Here is a 24673-nt window from a genome sequence, read left to right on the forward strand (position 1 = left end):
GGTTCGATTCCCACCTGAAATACACCACACAGGAATGTGTGTGTGTGTGTGTGTGTGTGTGTGTGTGTGTGTGTGTGTGTGTGTGTGTGTGTGTTTAATTTGTCTTCTCTGAAAAACAAGACTTTGAGCGCGATGATTTCAACTTGCACAGACGTCTAGCATCGATTCAGGAAGAAACCGAGAACAAATATGGTCGAGCCAGCTTGACCATCAATTTTTGGCTGCTTATATTCTGACTTTACATTATCTGCACATGTTTCAGTCTGTTCAACTCACCCTGCAGGTGATAGTGAAGCTGATCATGTGACCCTCACCTGAACATCATCATATCATACAGTAAACCTGCCTTACTAAGGCTTTCAATGGATCATCTGCATTTATCCTGATGGATAACAATCCCTTAAACTTTCAGCTTACTTGAAAATGGATTTAAGTGTGAAACCCATTTAAGTGTGCAGAATGACGTCACAATTAAATACAATTTTATACCTTAAAGGAGCAACATTTTTCAATCAAGATGCTGATTTTAGAATAATTAATAGATGAATAAATGGATTGATTTATATGAGAGGATTGTAATTGTTTTTGTGTTTCTGCCACGTTTGTCTTTAAAAAATATATATGATAATAATAACAAATAATAAAACATTTAAACTGCTGGAATGAAATATGGCTGACCTGCATATATATATATATATATATATATATATATATATATATATATATATATATATATATATATATATATATTTATGTTATTATTGTGTATCTGTGTTCAACAGGTAAATAAATGTTTGGAGGGAGAAAAAATGAGAGGTCGGTCAGTTTAACTTCAATCTCCTACACGATTGGCTCTCACGCACGTCTGTCAAATTTTCTATTTCCGGTGTGTTCCGTTGCTAAGTGACAGCTCAAGCCATCCGTCCGTCCGCTAAACAGAAGCTAGCTCGATGCTCTATTTCAGATTTTTGGGAACGCTCAAAGCTCAAAGTAATTTATTCACATTAAAACAACTGGGCTGAAGCCATGACAGCTATAAAAGACGGAGAGTACACGGCTACGATCTACAAACTGGTGAGAACAGCGTTGTTTTAGTTGAGGTTAGCTTCTCAGGTTAGCTTCTCAGCTAACCCTGCTAACCAGCTAACGCTGAGCCAAACTCCATTCAAAAAACCTTAATTTTAGTGTTTTTAGCTAACTGAAAAACACACACCGGACACAAAATACTTTTCCGGAAACGCTATCGACTGCTCGTAAATTCGGCATTCATATTAAAAACAAAAATAACCAAACGATTCAATAATAGTCAAACTTTTGCAGTGTTGTTGTCCCTAACACAACGTTACTTCATCTCTAAATAACCTCTAATATGCTGTGTATAACCATCATAATTGGTAACTCTGTGTTTCAGATTAAAGACAGCCAGTATGTGGAAGCAATTCACATCCTAAACGGCCAACTTCAGAAACACACGAAGGTAAGTGTTAATATGAAACGTGCACATTATATATATATAATGACAGTTTTACAAACGCACGGATTGTTGTTGTATAGTTAATCCACACAGCCTCATGTTACAAACACAAACCAGCGGTTTAACTCTCGTTGCTTTCCTTTGTGTCACAGTCCAGAGCAGCGCTGTCTCTGCTGGGTTTCTGCTACTATCACATCCAGGACTTCACCAACTCTGCAGACTGCTACGAGCAGCTCACCCAGCTGCACCCGGAGGTGGAGGAGTACAAGGTGTACTACGCCCAGTCCCTTTACAAAGCCGGGGCTTACCCCGAGGCCACGAAGGCCTCCTTCATGCTCGACAACCCCAGCAGTCACATGAAGGTACAGCGTGAACGCAGCGCTGCCTTTAAAAGCAGGATGATGTGAAACCTTTTAGCAGCTGTTCTGAGACTCACTGCATTCTGCTCCATTTGGCTCCAGGTGTTGAAACACTGCTTCTCCACCTTATTTACATTGAGATGTTTCTCTTTGTTCTCTCCATCTGTTAAACTCTTCACATCACTGGGAGCTGTTGTTACACATAAGTGCTCAAACAAATGCATCTGGGCAATAAATGCACAAGCAATGAAATACAGCGAGCACAACTGTGTCGAGCTAACGGGTGTACATCAGTAACACGACTATATTTCCAGAAAGTGACAAATAATGCTGCTTTCAAATGGGATTTAAGGTCATGTTGGTACAGTATAGTACAGTATAGTATAGTAGAGTATGGGATTTAAGGTCATGTTAGTGTAGTATAGTATAGTATAGTAGAGTATAGTATAGTAGAGTATAGTACAGTATAGTATAGTAGCGTATGGGATTTAAGGTCATGTTAGCATAGTACGACAGTAGAAATATTCTGTAACTCCCTCAGAAAATATGTGAATTCATTGTGAGAAGACAGGTTCAAGCTAATGAAAATGAATTATGGATCAGAGTCTGTGCCTCAGAGTTTTGCTTAATTATCCCCCCAAAGTCAAATATTTACCTTTAGTTTATCGTCTCTCTCTCTGTTTCTCGCTCTCCCTCTCTCTGTCTCTCTCTCTCACTCTGTCTCTGTCTCTCTCTCTCACTCTGTCTCTCTCTGTCTCTCTCTGTCTCTCTCGCTCTCTCTCTCTGTCTCTGTCTCTCTCTCTCTCACTCTGTCTCTCTCTGTCTCTCTCTGTCTCTCTCGCTCTCTCTCTCTGTCTCTGTCTCTCTCTGTCTCTCTCTCGCTCTGTCTCTCTGTCTGTCTCTATCTCTCTCACTCTGTCTCTCTCTGTCTCTCTCTCGCTCTGTCTCTCTGTCTGTCTCTCTCTCTCTCTCTCTCTGTCTCTCTTGCTCTCTCTCTCTGTCTCTGTCTCTCTCTGTCTCTCTCTCTCTCTGTCTCTCTCTGTCTCTCTCTCTGTCCCTATCTCTCTGTTACAGATGGTGAAGCTTCAAGCCTGTATCAAATACTGTGAGGAAGAATACCCGGCTGCCAAGGTGACGAGCTCTCTCGTATTATCTGTGAATGCAATAATACAAATTATGCCGTTTCAGTTTGAGTCATTACTATCTGCAGCACAACTCACACACATTCGTTCATCTTCCCACAAACTGCACAGTCACTGCTGGAGCAGCTGCCCCAGGAAGACCCCGACTACGTCTACAACACGGGCTGTTTGCTTTTCCAGGACGGCAAGTACGAGGACGCCTGCAAGAAGTTCTCCTCTGCCATGCAAGTGCTGGGATACCTGCCAGGTAGCAATGAAAGGCAGGAATACACCCGCAGGGCTCTCAATAACACAGTACACTAACACACAATAACACACAATAACACAGTACAATAACACACAATAACACAGTGCAACAACACAGTACACTAACACACAATAACACAGTACACTAACACAGTACAATAACACACAATAACACAGTACACTAACACACAATAACACAGCACAACAACACACAATAACACAGCACAATAACACAGTACACTAACACAGTACAATAACACACAATAACACAGTACAATAACACACAATAACACAGTGCAACAACACACAATAACACAGCACAACAACACACAATAACACAGCACAATAACACAGTACAATAACACAATAACACAGTGCAACAACACACAATAACACAGCACAACAACACACAATAACACAGCACACTAACACAGTACAATAACACACAATAACACAGTGCAACAACACACAATAACACAGCACAACAACACACAATAACACAGCACAATAACACAGTACAATAACACAATAACACAGTACAATAACACAGTACAATAACACAATAACACAGTACAATAACACAGTACAATAACACACAATAACACAGTGCAACAACACACAATAACACAGTACAATAACACAGTACAATAACACAATAACACAGCACAATAACACAGTACAATAACACAATAACAAAGTACAATAACACACAATAACACACAATAACACAGTACAATAACACAATAACACAGTACAATAACACAATAACAAAGTACAATAACACACAATAACACACAATAACACAGTACAACAACACACAATAACACAGCACAATAACACAGTACAATAACACAATAACACAGTACAATAACACACAATAACACAGTACAATAACACAGTACACTAACACACAATAACACAGTACAATAACACAATACAATAACACAGTACAATAACACAATAACAAAGTACAATAACACACAATAACACACAATAACACAGTACAACAACACACAATAACACAGCACAATAACACAGTACAATAACACAATAACACAGCACAATAACACAGTACAATAACACAATAACACAGTACAATAACACACAATAACACAGCACAACAACACACAATAACACAGCACACTAACACAGTACACTAACACACAATAACACAGTACAATAACACAATACAATAACACAGTACAATAACACAATAACAAAGTACAATAACACACAATAACACACAATAACACAGTACAACAACACACAATAACACAGCACAATAACACAGTACAATAACACAATAACACAGCACAATAACACAATAACACAGCACAATAACACAGTACAATAACACACAATAACACAGTACAATAACACAGTACACTAACACACAATAACACAGTACAATAACACAGTACAATAACACAGTACAATAACACAATAACACAGTACACTAACACACAATAACACAGTACAATAACACAGTACAATAACACAGTACAATAACACAATAACACAGTACAATAACACAATAACACAGTACACTAACACACAATAACACAGTACAATAACACAGTACAATAACACAGCACAATAACACAGTACAATAACACAGTACACTAACACACAATAACACAGTACAATAACACACAATAACACACAATAACACAGTACACTAACACAGTACAACAACACACAATAACACAGTACAATAACACATTACAATACCACAATAACACAGTACAATAACACACTAACACAGTACAATAACACAGTACTGCACCGCTTTACGTCATCATCTGCAGCAGCGTCTCGGCTGTGGAAAAGTTATGATCCTCCGAGAATGACTCCAGTAGTGTGGCAGTGATTTCATAACATTAACTTTTAGGAAGTTAATCCACATCACGCCACAAATGTCATCATCTAATAAAGAAACTGATCTCAAGATGAAAAGCTTGAGGATCGGATTCAGCTGAAGAGACAGCGATGGATCGATCTTTGCGTCACATGTTCATGGTTAATGTTTTTCTCCAGGGTTCCCACGCGTCCTGGAAATCAGTTGACGTCCTGTATATTCCAGTCTTTCCTTTTGAGAATGAACTAGCGGTCTATCTATCACGGGTCACATTGCCCACTGATCATAACAACGTTTGAATGGTAGTTTATGGACCAGAGTATTTCGTTCATGTTGTGGAAACTCTGTGAACGCACGAATCACGTCACATGCAGGTTGCATGACTTTACATAACTTTGCTTTCTTTGCAACTTGTTTCAAACAGTCGAGTAATGCTAAGCTGTGTTAGCATGTGCGGGTCAGTTGCTTGCTAGCTGGTTTTGCTGGTTTGTGATTGAGCTGGTGAGAAGCGATGGTTTCACACGTGTGTTTGGCGTGATGAGAGCTGGTTGATAATGAAGAACGATGACTAAATACTGGCTCACAGTACTTGTTTACTGTGCTAGCATTGTCTCTACAAACACAATGCTGCATTGTTCTTTTGTAGCCGTAGCTTTGCTAAAATGTCCACAAAACTGATCTGTAGAGAAGAGAGGGAACCCTGTTCTTAATGAAACTGGGATCCACTTGATCGCAGCAGAATCTTCTCTTCTGAACACGTTTTCATGGTTTCACACTCTTTTAGAAACGCTCAACACAGATCTGATAGAAAGACCCAGAACTCTGTTTTAAACTCTGTGTCAAACAAAAGAGAAACACTTATTTTCACAGCTGTTGGTAATTACTTGCATTATTATGAATCTCTGATGTGTTTTTCTAATTAGTGAAACTCCTTCGCACAACTCTTCAATCAGCAATCAGTCCTCATCTGTAACGTGTGCCACCTCTGAGTGTTTCTGAGGGGTTGAGATTAGTTTTTGGTTCTTTGGTGAAGACAGAAGGCAAGATGGATGCCTGAGTGTCTCGTCGAGGTGCTAACTGTAGGTCCTACGTGTCATCGACAGTCCACAGCCCAGAACGACCTGCACACAAGAACACAATGAATGAAGATGTCTCTTTCCTACAGTATTCCAACAGGGCTTCTTACAACGTAGAGTAGAAAGTGCAGCAGGGGTTTGTTCTCAAGTAAAGGAAACATTTTAAAGGTTTCATAAGCTGGGAAAAGTGAAGGCTAATGATTTTAAATTGTTATTTTCTCACAAGCTTAAGGAGAACTTTGGCAGGTTATCAGATCAAGAATGTGTTCAACATCCTCTACGTGCACTATTTGAAGTCCATCATGTCGTCTCTGTCTTTGTGTCGCTCGTCTCTCAGCGCTGTCCTACAACATCGCCCTGTGTTACTACAGCCTGAAGAACTACCCTCAGGCCGTCAAGTACATCGGCGAGATCATCGAGCAAGGCATCAGGGAGCATCCCGGTAAAACCTCCTCACAGCAGCCACGGAGACATTCAAAGGTTAAATAAGTGACATTCTTTGATGATGAACGTTGTGTTTTCTGCGTCCCAGAGCTGAGCGTCGGTTTGACGACGGAGGGCATCGACGTCCACAGCGTGGGCAACACGCTGGTGCTGCATCAGACGGCCCTGATCGAAGCCTTCAACCTCAAAGCTGCCATCGAATACCAGCTGAAGAATGGTGAGATCCTCCCTCACGTCATACGCACTAAATAACCCGGTTAACGGGTGGCGTTCTCATAGAAATACTTCTTTGACTTGTCTCCATGAGTAATACGACGCCACAGAGACTCAACAACTTTTACTCTCTGTTTCCAGTTGACTCAAACTCAGTGGAGTGTGTGGATTCAAAGGTCTGGAGCTACTTTCTAATTGCTTTGTGACTTAATTTATTATATTATTTATTATACTTTCAGGATTAATAAGGAGCATTTCTGCATTAAAATGTCTGAAAATGGGAAGACCTCCAGTATGTTATATATTGTGTTGAGTTGTGTACTTAGATTATCGCTTCAGTCTTAAAAAGCTCGATGGCTGCTTGTCGATGGCAACATGTCCCCGTCACCCCTCTAGTTGCTCGGGGGAACACAGGAAACACCAGCTGATACGTCAGAGGAAGGAAGTCAGCGAGCCACTCTATTGTTTACTTTGTTTTTACTGCTGATTCATGACGGAGCGCCATTATTTATTGCCTGTGAAGCACAAACAAACGTCCAGTAGAGACCTCATTGATTGATATGATGTTTCAGATCCAGCTTACTACGATGTGTCTATGACAAGTACTTAATGCCAGCCGCCAATCTAATGTGTACGCTAACATTACAACAACATTCAATGTGTGATTGTTTTGACCAGAAACAGGACAGCAGCTGTTTGTGTTGTCGACTCATCTATTGGGAAGTTAGCAAAGTAACGTAAACTTAACGTCACGTTAACGAACGTTAACTTCTTAACAATGAAGAGAACAACTCCCATGATCCCGCGCTACTTCACCATGTCATCAAAGTCTTTTCTTATTGTTTTGATTGAAAGACCTCTTGTGACAAAAAAGACACAATTACAGGTTCCCTGTGGAGTCTTTACAAGGTAAGGAAGAGGAACTTGGATGTAAACAATGCACACAAAGTCAGCTTCATTGGGGAGGAAATGCTTCCACCATGTTTGTTAGGGCTCAAGGATACACACAGTGAGTTACGGTGGAGGAAACGGGGCACCTTTAAAGTGTTGGTTTCTTGACTTTATTTATATTTGTTCACGCTACAAAGAAACTGATTCAGACTGAAATGAACTGCTTTCTTTCTGTTTTCCTGCAGTGAAAGGAGCTCAGGAGGCTCTGACCGACATGCCCCCCCGATCAGAGGAGGTAGATCACCACCCATTCACTCTGTGTGTGTGTGTGTGTGTGTGTGTGTGTGTGTGTGTGTGTGTGTGTGTGTGTGTGTGTGTGTGTGCTGTAATCTGAATGAGGGCTGTCTGGACCTGCCCCCGTGACAGCCTGGAGATAACAGAGAACAGACCCATCGGTGTGAAGGCTTACACGGAGGTACCGACGGTAGTTTTATCGTCTGGAAGCTGCTTCATTAATATTAATGCTCAGACGGGGAACTGTCCTTGGTCCAGTTTGTAACTGCCACTCAGTCTTCTTCAGCTGGCAGAAGAGAGCGAAGTGTACCTCTAGTGCCCCCTAGTGGAATGTAATGACATCTAAAGAAACGGCTGAACAACGGCCCGTCTTAATACAGTGCAGAGTCACGACACAGTGTACCTACACTATGATGTGTGTGTGTGTGTGTGTGTGTGCAGGAGCTGGACCCGGTGACTCTCCACAACCAGGCTCTGGTGAACATGGACACGAAGCCGTCGGAGGGTTTTGAGAAGCTGGCCTTCCTGCTGCAGCAGCCCTCCTTCCCCCCCGTCACCTTCGGAAACCTGCTGCTGCTCTACTGCAAACACGAGGTACACGGCAACCCCCGAACCCCGAACCCGCAGAGTACGGCCCTGCACCTGGAGGGTCCCAGACCGGACCCACTCTGGCTTTAAGTACGCTTGAGAAAGGAATGCCAATGTGCTTTCACCTCCAGCCTGTGCAGTTTGACAAAAGAATGCTTTTATTCCCACAGATGTTTGTTTTTTTACCAATTTCACACGAAATACCTTCGTCTGTGAAAGCAGCACTCACCGACCAGGATCACTCTCTCACCGTTGTGTGTTACACTTCTCTCTGGAATGTTTCTCACTTACATTGCAGTTCTTTGTCTGCTGCTTGAAGCTGATGTTTTTAGTTTGACTCCAGCTTCGTCTTTAACTCGTGATTAACAGAGCACTCTTTGAGGATCTGGAGATTCCGTTCAGGCTCCCCTCGTCCTCCTGACTTTGTTTTTTCAGGTTTGAAAGCTTTGTGTAATTCTACCAACACCAGGTTTGACCCACATTGAGGCTTCTATGCAGCTCACTGAACACAAGACGACCGCTTTACTCTGATACGCAACCGGCTTCCTCCAGCTGCTCACGTCCGTGTTGGTCGTGTGGAGTTTATAGAAACAGAAGCAGCTCTGCTGTGGACGTATTTTAGACTGAAAGACAGCAAAGTAAAGCAGTGAAAGCATTCTAAATATAGCGTTCACTTAACCTGATACTGATTCTCTGAACTCCATCTACTGTAGTAAAACACTGACGATTGAGAAGATCCTCACTTCAAAGAATCCCGTTTAAGGACTTGAATATTCAGCACTACAGCAAAACAAACCTCAAGAGAATGAATCATTCACACCAACAGTCATTTCAGCTTTTCAATTACTCTCAGCAACCACATAACGTAACAACTCCTCCTGATGCCTTGTTCATCCTGATCGAACAGTTCCCCCCTGTTGAGCTGCCCCCCCCTCTGTGGTGTGTGAGTGCTGGCTGGCACAGAGAGCTGTGGGTCTCTCAGTGAAGTGGTATTCATGTCTGTGCTGGACTCGTCTCTCTCGCAGTACTTCGACCTGGCGGCTGACGTCCTGGCAGAGAACACGCATCTCACCTACAAGTTCCTCTCGCCGGTGAGTTTCTGGACCGATTCCAATGTTTTCACTTCACAGCTCCAACGTCTCAGTCGTCATGACAGGTTTCCTGGAGCGGGATCCATATTAAAGGTGACTTTCTGTCTTTTGCAGTACATGTACCAGTTCCTTGATGCCTTGTTGACCTGCCAGACGGCACCAGAGGAGGTACTGAGAAACATCTGGATTAAAGCGTCGCAGTAGAACCCACAGAATGATCACCAACACTGTGTTTAATGAAAACAGGTTCTAGTAGAAACACAAAATACAAGTATGAGCCTTCAGAATGAGCTTATGTTTCCTTTAAGTTTAGGGCTCATGTGTTATTCTTCCATAAATGTAAAATCATGTTCATACTGTCGCGTTTTTCTCAGGCTTTCAGGAAGTTTGATGAGATGAACGGAAAACTGACGGAGCAGTTGAGGAAGCTGGCCAAGCAGGTTGTTTACTCTGTTTGATCTTTCTATATTTGATTTGGAGATAAATTATTCCATAAAAATGTCAACCTGTTGTCTTAATCTGTCAGTTGATCCGTGGAACACTGACCTTACATTTAGAACTTCAAAGTGGATCTTTTAAAGAATGTTTCTCATTTACTTTACATTTATTGAGCTGAAGCTTTTATCAGAAGTGACTCAATTACTGCATTCAATCAACAAAAATAATCTTCATGAATCAGCGATATCAACTCCCTCACATATGCTGATCTCTTTCAATGTGCTACGTTTACATTGTCTTCTCTAAGGTGCAGGAGGCCCGACTGGCTCGAGACGATGAAGCTCAGAAGAACTCTCTGCAGGAAAACGACCTGATGCAGGAGAAGTGGGGACACACACACACACACACACACATATACCGTATGTACACACACACACCTACACACACCTACACACGCGTACACACCTACAGTGGTAAAGTGAGAGAAGTAAACAGATGGCTCGTTGATATTTTGCACCAATATTTGATTATTTATAAACACTTCTAATACTTCTCATCATGGAGTTCTATCGATTTCTAACCACCGGTGACGAATACAAGCGTTGGATCTTGAATCATTGTCACATGTTGCGTTGTTCGTTCCCTGTAAGAACGAATAGCAACAAGAAGAAACGTTTGACAAATGAACTCCGGTTGAATAAGATCGAAGATGATCTTGTTGGAACCTCTTCACCGTGCTCTTCATCGTCCCGCTGCTGTCCAGGTACATCGTGGTCCTGATGGCCCAGTCCAAGATCTACTGGAACCGGGAGAACTTCCAGATGGTGGAGAAGATTTTCCGCAAGTCGGTGGAGGTCTGCAACGAGGACGACACCTGGAAGCTGAACGTGGCCCACGTGCTCTTCATGCAGAACAAATACAAGGAGGCCATCGGCTTCTACGAGCCCATCGTCAAGAAGCACTACGAAGACGTGAGTGCTTCACACCGTTACTCTCTCAGTCAACGCTCAGACATGATGCTGTCAGTCAGCTGCAGCGGTCGACACGTTGACCCTTTCCCTTCTTGTCCAGGTGGAGCAGTGTAACATTCAGGAGTGTCCCTGCAAGTGCAAACCCTCGGTAACACCAGAGAGCCAGCAGCTCTGTGTTGATGCCTCTGCAGTGTCTTCACATCTGTGCATGATATCCGTCTCAGCCGTCTTCTCCTGTGTGGGCTGTTGACTTTCTTTGTTTCCTTGTTTGCAGTGTTGCTCGTGTCGTTTTCTGGCACCTGAACAATTTCAGACACTTAAGTCCCGATAAACTCTGCTGAAGTTAAGCTTTTATGAACAAACCTAAAGTCAGTTTGAGGAAACTTGCACGCCGTGGAAAAGATGTCCTAAAGGTTAAAGGTCAGAGTACTGCTTAAAAATATTCTGTAAAGTGTGTGTGTGTGTGTGTGTGTCTCTGTAGATCCTGAATGTCAGCGCTGTGGTCCTGGCCAACCTGTGTGTGTCCTACATCCTGACCAGCCAGAATGAGGAGGTACACAGACATCATGACATCATGACATCATGTCACTGCTGTATTCAACAGTGAGCTTCATTCTGCTTCACGTCGTTTTACTCGCTGGTTAAAACTACGTGAACACAGTTCAACGGGAACATGAGACTTTTTACTCCACTGGTTGCTTTTCAGGTCAAGATTTAGCAGATAAAATATATATTTAAATATAAGCTGAAATGTGATTTGTTGTGATTCTACACAGTAATATAAAGAGTTCGTTTAACCTCAGTTACAACATGAAGATGCTGTTTACACGTTAATGTGTCCGCTGTGTCTCGATCGTGTTTCAGTGTGTTCATGAGTGATTTACAGTATGTCACAATATAATACATGTCTATAAAGTTACACTTTGAATCATTGATCTGCATTCATATGCAGATTCCTGCTTCTAGAGATGAGCCGTCGTCTCTGTAAACAACGAGCAGAAGTATTGTCTCAGTCTGGCAGCTGATGGGTTCTGAGATTGAACATTAAATAATAAAGTTCATTTGAATGTAATGGACCTGGTTCCACTGTTACAGTTTACATTACATGGTTCAATGTTACTGTTCTGCATAGTGTTCATTTACTCTTCGTCCTGTACGTACATTGAGCTGATCGTACTTCTTTACTTAAAGACACAACGAGTCGGATGTTGTTTTGTTTTGTTAAAAAATGGAAAATATGAAAATCCTACAAATATTAAGCGAATAATGTTTTCTTGTCAGCGTTGTCTCTTTGTGTCTCTATAGTACACAAAGTACTTCTATGGGTGTAGTTTGTGAACGAGTCTCCTCTGGTTCCTCCTCCTGTCGTCCAACAGGCTGAAGAGCTGATGAGGAAGATCGAGAAAGAGGAGGAGCAGATCTCCTACGATGACCCCGACAAGAAGGTCTTCCACCTCTGCATCGTCAACCTGGTGATCGGGTGAGTTCAGCTGCTGTCCTCTGGCGCTGAGCTCGGTGCATCACAGAGGTTCAATGAATACAAACATGAGCCTCCACAACTCCACCGACCTCTACTTTACAGTGCTGCGCAAAGATGGACATCAAAAACACACATCAGGCATTATTAAATCAAATAAAATCAAATATGAACTCTGAAATGAGGTTTCATTCTGCTTCCTGTCACAACAACAGTTTATTTGAGGTCTTTATTTATTTCATTCTGTCAGTTTATATTTCAAATTTTCTTTCTTTTCCATTTTGGAAACGCATCCTCGAGGTCTTGCTGTATGTTTAGCGTGAAACCAGACTGACTTTGTTATCGACCTGATAGGACTTTTCAAACTCACGCTGAGGCTGTTCCTCTGTGCAGGACGCTGTACTGCGCCAAAGGGAACTACGACTTCGGCATCTCTCGAGTCATCAAGAGCCTGGAGCCGTACAAGAAGAAGGTCAGCCATCTTGTTCTCGGGATGTTGGACATCAGCGTGTAGACGATCATTATCATTTATCAGCACATTTACGCTGCGCAGGAACAACAACACGTGTATCAAGTCTGAAACCAAAAAGAACCCTCTGAGCTCTCCAGGACTCCTCTGTGAGGCCGAGCTGCTCTTTTTGATCTCATCCAGTCACACCAGCGACTCTGACTGCAGCTGAGAACACAAAGCCATCACGTCCTGAGAGTTCCCCCCCCGTCTCAGCCTCTCAATGGTCACCACCACGGAGTCACATTTAATGCAGGATCTACTCCAGTCAGCTGTGGGGCGAGAGCAGGTCAACGTGTGTTTAAGATGATCAGGTTTCTGTGTTTGAAAAGCTCACAGAGACTAAATGCAACGATGTACAAGCACACCAAGGACAAAGGAACATTTATTCACGCTAAATTGCACAAATAAAAGCATAAAACGTTATAAATATTTCTGCCCGTGACTTCAAGTTAAACAAAACACATAATACAACTTTTTATTTCTCAGAAACCTGCCACAAAATATCACTGTCACTATCACACTAAAGACAGTGTGTTTGTCCCACTGTGTGTGTGTGTGTGTGTGTGTGTGTGTGTGTGTGTGTGTGTGTGTGTGTGTGTGTGTGTGTGTGTGTGTGTGTGTGTGTGTGTGTGTGTGTGTGTGTGTGTGTGTGTGTGTGTGTGTGTGTGTGTGTGTGTGTGTGTGTGTGTGTGTGTGTGTGTAGCTGGGGACGGACACATGGTTCTACGCCAAGCGCTGTTTCCTGTCTCTGCTGGAGAACATGTCCAAACACATGGTCATGCTGAGGGACACCGTGGTACAGGAGTGTATCCAGTTCCTGGAGCACTGTGAGGGTGAGCAGCAGCACACACACACACACACACACACACACACACACAGATAACTCATTGTACAACAAACTGTTAGATTGAAGGCTCATGCAGCTCACTGCTGATCTTTGTGCTGTTTGGGACGTTTAAACTCCAGCAACCTCAGAAGAAGAGCGTTGTTAACGTTGAGTCCTTTGTCTCTCCGGCAGCGTACGGTCGGGAGGTTCCCGCCATCATCGAGCAGCCTCTGGAGGAGACCCGCGTCCACATCGGCAAGAACACCGTCACCTACGAGGCGCGGCTGCTCAAGGCGCTGTTCTACGACGTCATTGGCTGGAACAAGTGACGTCATCACTGACAGCATTTTGTCGATGTCGGACATTTGAACTTGACTGTGATCAAGAGACGGTCAACGCACATAATAAAGCTGCTGTGCACGCTCTATATTCCTATCAATCAAAAAATGTCCACGTTGTGACTTCCTCCGAGCAGCACACACACACACACGCACGCACACACACACACACACACACACAGAGAGACAGACAGACGCACACGCACACACGCACGCACACGCACGCACGCACACACACGCACACACACGCACACACGCACGCACACAGAGACAGACAGACGCACACGCACACACACGCACGCACACACATGCACACACACAGAGACAGACAGACACACATGCACACGCGCACACACACACGCACACACAGAGACAGACAGACACACACGTGCACGCACACACGCACACACACACGCACGCACACACAGACAGACAGACACGCACGCACGCACACACACACGCACACACACAGAGACAGACAGACGCACACACACACACACACACCACAGGGGAAGCTCTTATTTTGAAGTGGCGCTCCAGGACATCTTACATCATCAGCTGGTGTTCCTCTTGCTTCACTTCAGACTCTTTCACATTCAGTGGTGTAACTGAGCCGAGAGGCTTCACATCTGGAATGCCTGACTCTCGATCTGTCTGTCTCTCTCATGGAGGATAACGTGTGTAAGCACAGCAGACTTCAGAGTTTGACTGGTTGTTTATTGATGCTCATGTGAAATACATGGTAACGTTTTGTATGTGACATTCATCGTTCATGCATAGTTACTCTTTGGTCTTTGTACAGCGGCCTCTATTGTGTCTTTATATTTAGTAGATAAACATAAGTTGAAGGAAATAAAGTCGTTATTTTTGTCTTAATATGGTGTTTTAGTTTTTAGATAAATATGATGCTTTTAATAGATAATATCATGAACCTGTTTTAAGCCTTTTTACAGACGTCCTGCAGAAACGAGCTGTAAGAACCTCGAACTACACTGAACACTGATTATACGACTGTTTATTATATGAGCAGGGAGCCGGGGGACAAAATTCAAAGAATAAAGTTGTGAATTTACAAGAAAAAAACTCACAAATTTACCAAATTGCTTAAGGTTGGATACATCCTCCAGACTTAGAGGTGAACTGGGGCCAAGTCAGAAGAAAACAGGATGATTTGAGGGTTTTTTCCTCATATATTTACGCCTTTAATCTCCTAAATTCTCTGAGTATTACCTCCTTCTAGTTTGTTTCTCTTTTCTTTAACCTACAATGAACCTGAAGGCACCGTCTTGACTTCTGATCTCTCTCCTCTGTGAATCATCACCGAGCAATATCGAATTATTTTACATCAAATTCAGACAAAAACTACCGACCGGGAGATGAAATCACAGTTCCAGATGTCACTAACTATCCCTTCAACCATTGCTCAGATCAACCGTGTGGCAAAAGGCAGAATATGAAGCGCTGGTTTACCCTGAATTCATTTATAAAGACGTAATGAATTCTGTAGCTAGATTACTGAACCACAGGTCAAATAACTGACTGTATCTGGAGACGACAGCAGCGTGACGGAGTTAATAATCTGCTGGATTTGAGCACCACTACTCTCCTTGTTTGGGATTATTCGATCCACAGCTGCAGGTCAGATTTCACACCTGAGAATAATAATAGATTACAGAATGAAATAGAAATAAAGGTCTATATTTTGTACCAAACAGCAACATCCCAGCGTGTTATTACGCATCGTCATCATCTTACGGCTCGTGTTCATGAAGCAACGTGTTGTGTCGGGGGGGGGGGGGGGGTTCAGGAGAGCGGCCTCTTCGTTATGTCCTGTTCGGTCAGGTAGTAGTTCAGGTATCCTCCCAGAGTACCGACCGCCACCGCCGTCATGTGACTGGAGCAGCCATCTGAGACGACAACAGAGAATCCGTTAACGACATCGAGCATGAAAACGCTTCGTTACAAGTTCTGCCTTCAAACCTTCACTGAGATGAAAGTAAAGTAGAATCAACAGTAGAATGACTTCTGATTCAACAGTAAGAAGTACACAGAGTGAAAATAGAGAAGTGGATCATATATCATATCACAGTATGTGTCACAAACTACCTGGGAGTATTTTCTCCCTCCTCTTCACTCTCCTGTGAGGCTGCATCTGTTCCAGCAGCTCGTCTCCGATGATCTGAGAGATGATGCTCTCTGAGGACACAAACAGAGAAGATCAACTCTTCATCTTCCTCTTCATCCAGGTGATGAGCTCCGTCTCATTCAGCCTGTCTACAGACGCCTGCTCAGGAACCAGCAGGTCTTCCGAACACTCACTGTCTCTCCCGAAGCAGCCCACTTCCTCGTCCTGCAGCCGGAGGATGTGCTGCAGCCAATCGGCTTTGTAGAAGTCGGAGAAACCGCTCAGTCCACAAATCAGGACTGTGGACGGAGAGAAGAGCAACTCAAGTCAGTCGACACTCCGAGACGTTCAGCATCACCTTCACCCACCTGCTGCACCTTTTTAGAGATATTTATGAAAGCTGTTTAGCTTCTGAGTCAAACTTTTCTACGTTTTTACGATTGTTTGACATTTTACAGACAAACCATGAAAGGAGCAGTGTGTAGGATTTAGTGACATCTAGTGGCGAAGTTACACTTTACAACCAACTGAACACTCCTTCGCTCACTCCTCCCTTTACTGTGTACAGAACTACGGTGCCTTCAGGTAACATGAAATAATGTAAAACTTCTCTCTCTCGAGCCAGTGTTTGGTTTGTCCCTTCTGGGCTACAGTAGAAACATGGTGGCGGACTCCGCCTCCTGCTCCCTCTGAAGATATGAAGGACTTATAGTAAGCTCACGAAAACACAACAATTGTTAGTTTCAGGTGATTAATTATTCACGAATGAAACGTTATGAATATTATATTATATTTCTGCTGATAAACAATAAATAATACACACCGTACCTTTAATAAAAGTATAATTGGATGATTAATCTGAATAATTGTTGGTTGCAGCCTTAACAACAGTTTAATGAAGTGAGATTTAGCTATCAGATTATCCAACGAGCTTTATGAGTTTGAGGACTTCCAAAATCTGTTTTGAAAGCATGACGATTGCCAGAACTGGAGATTCAAGTTTCTTAACTGACGAGCAAAATATGCAAAACATATGCAGTTTGAAATCAGGACAAAATGTTTAGGAACACGTGTTGAAATACAAACTAGAACGAAAGAGAAGAAGAATAGTCCGAGGAGAGAGAGGTGATAGAGACCCACTGTTTTCCATGAAGATGTCCACCGTCTGTCCGGTCAGACCGTCCCTCGTGATGTCCTGGTTGGTCTTCATCATGTTGGAGCAGAAGATCTTCTGGTAGTTGCTTTCGGTCATGTTGGCTCGGGACGCTCGAGTGTCGCCCTTCAGCAGGTTGGTGCAGCCTCTCTGAGAAACACAAAGACGTCAGCGTCTCAGAAAGTCAGAGGAGGCGAGGTCGTAAAGAGGGCGATCGATCATCGAGAACATCGACACCACTCTTGTTAGCTTAGCTTAGCATCAAGACCAGAAGCAGGAGGAAACCTCCAAACATCCGAGATACATCTACCAGCAACTGTGCATGCCGATAAAACCAGACGGCAACCTCCGGTTCTGAAGAGTGAAACCGAAGCTTCATGTCTTAAAGCTGCATTCTCTCTAGTGTCCACCAGGGGGCGACTCCTCTGGTTGTATAGAAGTCTATGAGAAAATGACTCTACTTCTCTCTTGATTTATTACCTCAGTAAACATTGTAAACATGAGTTCATGGTCTCAAAGTTGTTTCCCTTTACTTCCAGTCTTTATGCTAAACTAATCTAATCTGACGGCTTTCAGCGTTTTAATTCATGCCTCATATCTTCATGCCTCATATCTGGAGTGTCTGAGACATTGAAGAAGGACTGCAGAACCTTCATTGTACACGAATAGCAATATTATTACCAACTGGTCAAAGTGGAGTGAAGCGTCTCACCATTCTTCCGATCATGAAGTAGAGCAGCTGGTGGGACAGCGAGTAGTGTGGACAGCCGAAGCGGGTCATGGTGTCCCGGCAGGGTTTGGTGACGATGCAGGGCGTCCCGTTCGTCTTCCTGCTCAGGACAGAAGACCACGCGTCAGTTCCCTCTCGTGAAACATCGTTCTTCTTTCAGGTTCTTTCTTTCAGACTCAAATTATAAAACAACAAATCCTCACTTTGGACGAGCTGGAGGAAAACGTGTTGGTCATTTTCACTGTATAAATGTAGTTTTGTAAGTATTTACTTTTTTAAATGTTTAATTATTCTAGATGTTTACTGATTTAGATTTCGATAAAAATAACTAAATAATTAAATTTAGATAAAAAATAACGTTGAAGATAACATTTATTTTTACAATCTACACTTGGACTGATGAAGGTAGTGCAAAATATTCTTTACTTCTTTACTTAAGATTTTATTAAACTAAATTTGAATCAAATCCTCTCAACTCAAAATGAATCTGGTTTCAAATCAAACACGACAACTAAGATTGTTTACAAGATATTTAGTCGTCTGACCTGTAGAGGAAACAATGAAGTGCATCTTTGGTTCTTGACTCTTTCAGCAGATAAAGAATCATAAACAGTTACTGATTGTTTTGTGTGACACTCGAACAAATTGCTCCTAAATGTAAACCATTGACTGGACTGAAAATAAATAAAACGATATTAAAACAATTCTGTTGATTGCGTTTTCTTTCGTTGGCTATTTGTTTGGTTTCCTTATTTTTGTTGTTGAGTATATTTAGTTGTTTTGTTTGTTCGATTTCTTTGTTCTTTTGTTTGCGTGCTTGTTTTTTTTAAATCAATAAATCATAAGAAACACAGAAATGTTGGACAGACAATGAGCTCCTTTGCCTTCATTAACCCACTCGTTGTGCCTCAATGGCTCTTTGATTGAAGTTTGATTTTTCTCGGATGAATGGCCACTACAGACAGACTGTGACTGTGTCACACGGGGCGTGAACCTCTGTCTGGGGAAGTCACCTCCCTCCATCTCTCTGAGACTTCTGGTGGTGAAATGAAGTCACGTTTGTGTGTGTGTGTGTGTGTGTGTGTGTGTGTGTGTGTGTGTGTGTGTGTGTGTGTGCGTGTGTGTGTGCGTGCGTGTGTGTCCTCTGTGTTGACATGCGATATCGTACCAGGTTCCCAGCAGCAGCGTCAGACATTTGTCACTGAGCTGCTCGTCGTAGCACTCGGTGGTCATGGTGGAGGGATACACCAGGCTGCGATCCGTGGAGCTCCACTCCTGAGGAACCAACCAGAAGCTCCACGACAGCAGCGGCTCGAACTCTGAGTGAGGACGGGAGGAGTCATGAGGAGTTCATCTGATTCCATAGAATACAGTCAGTGCAGGAAGAAGTATTCAGATCCTTTACTGCAGGCAAAGTACTTCTACCACACTGTGAAAATACTACAAGTACAAAAACACAAGTAAACGTGTGTCACGTAGTTAGTTAGAGGTGTTGTACTTGTATGAATGAATGAATGAATGAATTTTATTTATATAGCGCTTTTCACAGACAGTAGTATCACAAAGTGCTTAACAGAGCAGACATTTAAAAGCATAAAAGACACAATGTGACCCTACGGTCAATAAATGATCTACACAGAGAAAATAAAAAAATAAAAAAAAAAATAATAAAAAATTAAATTAAAATTAAAACATATTTTAAGAGCAGATCCAGGACATGGGTTTAGTTTTACTCAAACGCCAGCCTAAACAGGTGGGTTTTTAGCTGGTTCTTAAAAGTATCCACAGTATCTGCGAGGCGCAGAGTTGCAGGCAGAGCATTCCAGAGCCTCGGGGCCACTGCCTCAAAGGCTCGGTCACCACGGGGCCACTGCCTCAAAGGCTCGGTCACCACGGGGCCACTGCCTCAAAGGCTCGGTCACCACGGGGCCACTGCCTCAAAGGCTCGGTCACCACGGGGCCACTGCCTCAAAGGCTCGGTCACCACGGGGCCACTGCCTCAAAGGCTCGGTCACCACGGCTCTTACATCGTGTGCGTGGGACAGAAGACCTAGAGCGTTTTGGATGACCTGCAGACGGTTCAGAGCAGATGCACTGAGTGATGTGAAAAGTGAGTTGCAGTCGTCAATGCGTGAAGAGATAAATGTGTGTATGATCATCTCTAATTCAGGTGTTGATAATACAGATCTCAGTTTACTGATATTTCTTAGATGGAAGAAACATGACCTGGACAGCTGCTTCACATGAGGGTCAAACGACATGGATCGATCAAAGAACATCCCAAGAGTAGAGTTGTAGAGTTCTGATCATTCGGTTAAAGGGTTTGTTTACTGTTCCGACTTCACACCACAGGGCCTCTGGGTAATGAAGTCCCCCCCCTCACCTCTGTAGTATTTGGGGTCGTTCTGCTGCAGCGCGGCCACGGCCTTGTTGAAGCTTTGGTCCAGACGTCTGACCAGAGCGACGGCGGTGGTTCTCTGAGCCCAGCTCACCGGGTCGCTGTGAGGCCACGTCCGAACGGCCTCCTTCAGCTCAGCTGGGACGCAAAAAACATCAGGATCAGGATCAGGATCAGAGGAAACACATTCGTTACACAAAGTCAATTTGTGTGACAGGTTCCCAGAGGATGAACCCTACTTTACCTCTAGCGCCACCATGAGCTTCACGGTTGAGGTTTAGAGTGAAATATCTCTGCAACTATGAGGTGGATTGACATGGACATTTTGTTCAGACATTCATGTTCCCCAGAGGATGAATCCTGTTGACTTTGGTAATCCTCTGACGTTTCCTCCATGTTAAAATAATAACAATAATAATACATTAATAATACACATTTTTGTAATAGCAGCATTCGGAGAGAACGAGCATTCAGTGTCCCACTAAACCTGAAACACTAAAAGAAGGGAGCGTCTGTTTGGTTTGAGCTTCTTTAACTTTCAGTAATTCCCCTTTAAAACGTCCCACAATCATCAGCGTCGATCCACTTCACCAGTGACGAGTTGTATTGGTAGTAGTGAGCCACTTTATCTGAACCCGTGACAAAAACGACCTGCAGATGTTTCCTGCAGCCGAGAGGAGACCGTCTGCAGCCCGGGACGTGTTTACGTACCCTGCAGCATGAGGAACCCGACCACCCCGTCCAGGTTGATGTGCTCGTGTTGCCGCTCCAGGAAGGATGCTCCCCGGGTGAGGCTGCTCAGGATGTCATCGATCACCTCCGCCCGTGACCCGGACAACACTGCGGCAAACAGAGCCAGCGCTGCGGCCCGCATGATCTCGCTCGGACTGTCCGCTGTGTTCGGAGGTTTGAAGGGGTCCGGGACAGAAAACAAGGAGAGAGGAGAGGAGGGAGGAGGACAAGCTGAGTCTCCTCTAACACCGGGGAGGAGGGGGGCACATGACGTCACAGAGGCTGTCATCACGAAATCTAAACGTTAAAGTTATTTATCCTTTTATTTCTGGTTCACTTCATCTGTAATCCTTATTTATGCTCCACTTCCTCAAAGTTTTTAAAACGGATACAATTATTGCATTGTTCTAGGAGAACACCATATTATTTATTCAATGTTTCATTCCATGTTATGTTGAAGAGCTCAGATAATGTGTTAGATATATATATATATATATATATATATATATATATATAGAGAGAGAGAGAGAGAGAGAGAGAGAGAGAGAGAGAGAGAGAGAGAGAGAGAGAGAGAGAGAGAGAGAGGGGGGGAGAGAGAGAGAGAGATAAAGGGTTTCATCTCTCCAGCTCTCTCTGACTTTAATTGTTTCCATAATAAAAGTTGTTGAGGGAAACATCAGATTATGAAAACACAAATCTTTCTAATAAATTAAGAAAGTTGTTTGTGGTCCTTTTGTTGTTCAGTCTACAATGAACATTTATTTAAACCAGATGTTGAATCAGAAATGAATCAAATATGAACTAGAGTTTAATCTGTGATCCGTCTTCACTGTTTACATGTTGAACAACATCTCATCAGTCCGATCGGCTGCAGCGTCCAATCACATGACAGATGAACAATGAGGGGGCGTGTTAAGAGGCTTGGGATGTACCCCTAGGGTACAAGTCTGTTATTTGTCATCTCCTCGATTCCGGTTGAACCGGTTTCAACCGGAAGCGACCCTCGCTTCAACCGGAAGTTGAAACCGGAAGACCCCTTTGAGAGGAGAACTTTGAGGAGAAACTTCAGGCCAAAGAGCTGATATCAGATCAGCCTGTGTGCAGCGTTATGGTTAATATCCTGAATATTCTGGATATTTTAGGAAAGCTTGTTTTGCCTGTTTTTCTCATTGGACCTTCTTTTCATACATGTTTCTATATGTTTGACAACAAAAATGATTCATCAAGTAGAATTTGTCCTTTTCAGATTGAACATTTCAAAATAGATGAGTGACAGTCAAGTTTGTATTTGTCACATTCAGCATACATTGTGCAGTCAGCTGCTTTGTTGCCCTTCCAGTACTGTGCTTAAATACCACATATATGCACTACAATACAACAAAGTACAATAGGCTATATACAACAAAGTATCACAATAAAAAACACAAGTAGAATCATTGGATTCAGATAATTCTGTCAAAATAATTCTGTCATTGATCTCATAAAGTCCGCGGTCTCGTTACATTTTAAGCTCCTCCTCTTCCGCTGAGGCACGTCATCACTGATCACAAACAAACATGGCGACGCGCTGCACCAGCCCGGCTTCTCTGGCCGTGTTTGCGGTGATTTCGTCCGTTTTAATCGCTTTAGATGTCACCGGTTCGGGCGTAACGTGTCCGGTCGTGTCTCTGGCCGTTGTGACCGGACTGGTGTCGCTGCTGTGGTGGTTGCGGTGGCGGCGGGACGACCGGACCGACCGGCGGGTGTGCGTGCTGGTGTTGGGGGATTTGGGTCGCAGTCCTCGGATGCAGTATCACGCTCTGTCCCTCAGCAAACACGGGTACCATGTTACGTTTGTCGGGTTTCTAGGTAAGAATGAAGCTTCACGCTGTCATTCATTCATTCACCTGTTACCCTCACATCACGTCTCCACAAGACTTCAGCTGATGTGTTAATCAATAAACTATTGATAATAGTGTCACAGAGCGACCGGAAGTACATAAACAAGTACTTATTCTTGTAATATGAGGATGTTAAATACACTGAGAGTGTACCAGTGTTGGAGGAAGTATTCACATCCTTTAGTGCAGTAAAAGTGATAATACCACACTGTGAAATATACTCAGTAAAGGTACTTATACGACGAGGTAACATTAATAACATTTAATTACATTAAAAGTACTTGTACCACACAGTATATATACTCTGCTACAGTAAAATGTTCCTTCAGTTAAAGTGTGTCAGTATAATCAGTAAAATTAAGTTAAAGTATTTAAACTGACTGTTGTATGTATGTATATATATATATATATATTTATATTATATTCTATCATTAGATTATTACTCAGTAATGTAAAAACAGGATTTTATTATTTCAACTGGAGATAATTTTGAATTCTTATCTTCACTATGGATTCAGCTGATGATTATCTCCGACATTAATAAATGGCAGAATGAATGAAACCGTATTCTTTCTCTGATATTGTAGAAACGAAACCTCGTGAAGACGTTCTGAGAGAAGAGAAGATAACGATGGAGCCCATCACAGAAGTGAGAGGTGTTCGAGGTAACGGAGCCTCGTTCTGCTGACGGTGTTTAATGTATTCACATACTTTACTGCAGTACAAGTACTAATACTACACTGTGGAAATACTCCAGTACAAGTCAAAGTGTTAGCAGCAAAATGTCCTTTAAGTACTTCAAGTAAAAGTATTGATTGATCAGTAAAAGTACAATATGTACCTCTGAGATGTAGTAGAGTAAAAAGTACAATATGTACCTCTGAGATGTAGTACAGTAAAAAGTACATGTACCTCTGAGATGTAGTACAGTAAAAAGTACAATATGTACCTCTGAGATGTAGTACAGTAAAAAGTACAATATGTACCTCTGAGATGTAGTACAGTAAAAAGTACAATATGTACCTCTGAGATGTAGTACAGTAAAAAGTACAATATGTACCTCTGAGATGTAGTACAGTAAAAAGTACAATATGTACCTCTGAGATGTAGTACAATATGTACCTCTGAGATGTAGTACAATATGTACCTCTGAGATGTAGTACAGTATAAAGTACAACATGTACCTCTGAGATGTAGTACAGTGTAAAGTACAACATGTACCTGTGAGATGTAGTACAGTGTAAAGTACAACATGTACCTGTGAGATGTAGTACAGTGTAAAGTACAATATGTACCTCTGAGATGTAGTACAGTATAAAGTACAACATGTACCTCTGAGATGTAGTACAGTGTAAAGTACAACATGTACCTGTGAGATGTAGTACAGTGTAAAGTACAACATGTACCTGTGAGATGTA

At 42.7% G+C, this 24673-nt stretch overlaps 3 protein-coding genes across 4 annotated transcripts in view; 2 read left to right on the top strand and 1 right to left on the bottom strand.

The window, feature by feature from the left end:
* Positions 1–917: 917 nt before the first annotated feature.
* Positions 918–15113, top strand: ift70 (intraflagellar transport 70). Of its 2 annotated transcripts, XM_079281673.1 has the most exons (21): positions 918–1074; positions 1412–1477; positions 1627–1836; positions 2908–2964; positions 3087–3222; positions 6493–6597; positions 6688–6816; positions 7949–7998; positions 8439–8591; positions 9611–9676; positions 9791–9844; positions 10051–10116; positions 10422–10498; positions 10878–11085; positions 11186–11233; positions 11567–11638; positions 12462–12565; positions 12956–13034; positions 13777–13906; positions 14092–14290; positions 14778–15113. In XM_079281673.1, exons 1-20 carry the CDS (start codon positions 1027–1029, stop codon positions 14226–14228), a joined length of 1995 nt encoding a protein of 664 aa, XP_079137799.1. In that variant the 5' UTR covers positions 918–1026; the 3' UTR covers positions 14229–14290; positions 14778–15113. The 2 variants fall into 2 exon arrangements, with proteins under 2 accessions (XP_079137799.1, XP_079137800.1); XM_079281674.1 differs by lacking the exon at positions 11186–11233.
* Positions 15114–15252: 139 nt separating this feature from the next.
* cUnh16orf89 (chromosome Un C16orf89 homolog) lies at positions 15253–21542 on the bottom strand. Its single transcript, XM_079281688.1, has 8 exons — positions 21355–21542; positions 20629–20781; positions 19414–19564; positions 18228–18345; positions 17503–17665; positions 16557–16661; positions 16344–16433; positions 15253–16144 (listed from the first exon to the last, which is right to left on the bottom strand). Exons 1-8 carry the CDS (start codon positions 21515–21517, stop codon positions 16041–16043), a joined length of 1047 nt encoding a protein of 348 aa, XP_079137814.1. The 5' UTR covers positions 21518–21542; the 3' UTR covers positions 15253–16040.
* Positions 21543–22931: 1389 nt separating this feature from the next.
* Positions 22932–24673, top strand: part of alg1 (ALG1 chitobiosyldiphosphodolichol beta-mannosyltransferase) — a gene marked incomplete at its 5' end in the record, with an annotated part of 6681 nt that continues 4939 nt past the window's right edge. The window contains 2 exons of the mRNA XM_079281683.1: positions 22932–23223; positions 23843–23920. Coding sequence (XP_079137809.1) covers positions 22932–23223; positions 23843–23920 — 370 coding nt within the window. The remainder of the gene's footprint in view (positions 23224–23842; positions 23921–24673) is intronic.

The sequence above is a fragment of the Melanostigma gelatinosum genome, assembly GCF_949748355.1.
Source record: "Melanostigma gelatinosum genome assembly, chromosome: 13".
NCBI classification, from domain to species: domain Eukaryota; kingdom Metazoa; phylum Chordata; class Actinopteri; order Perciformes; family Zoarcidae; genus Melanostigma; species Melanostigma gelatinosum.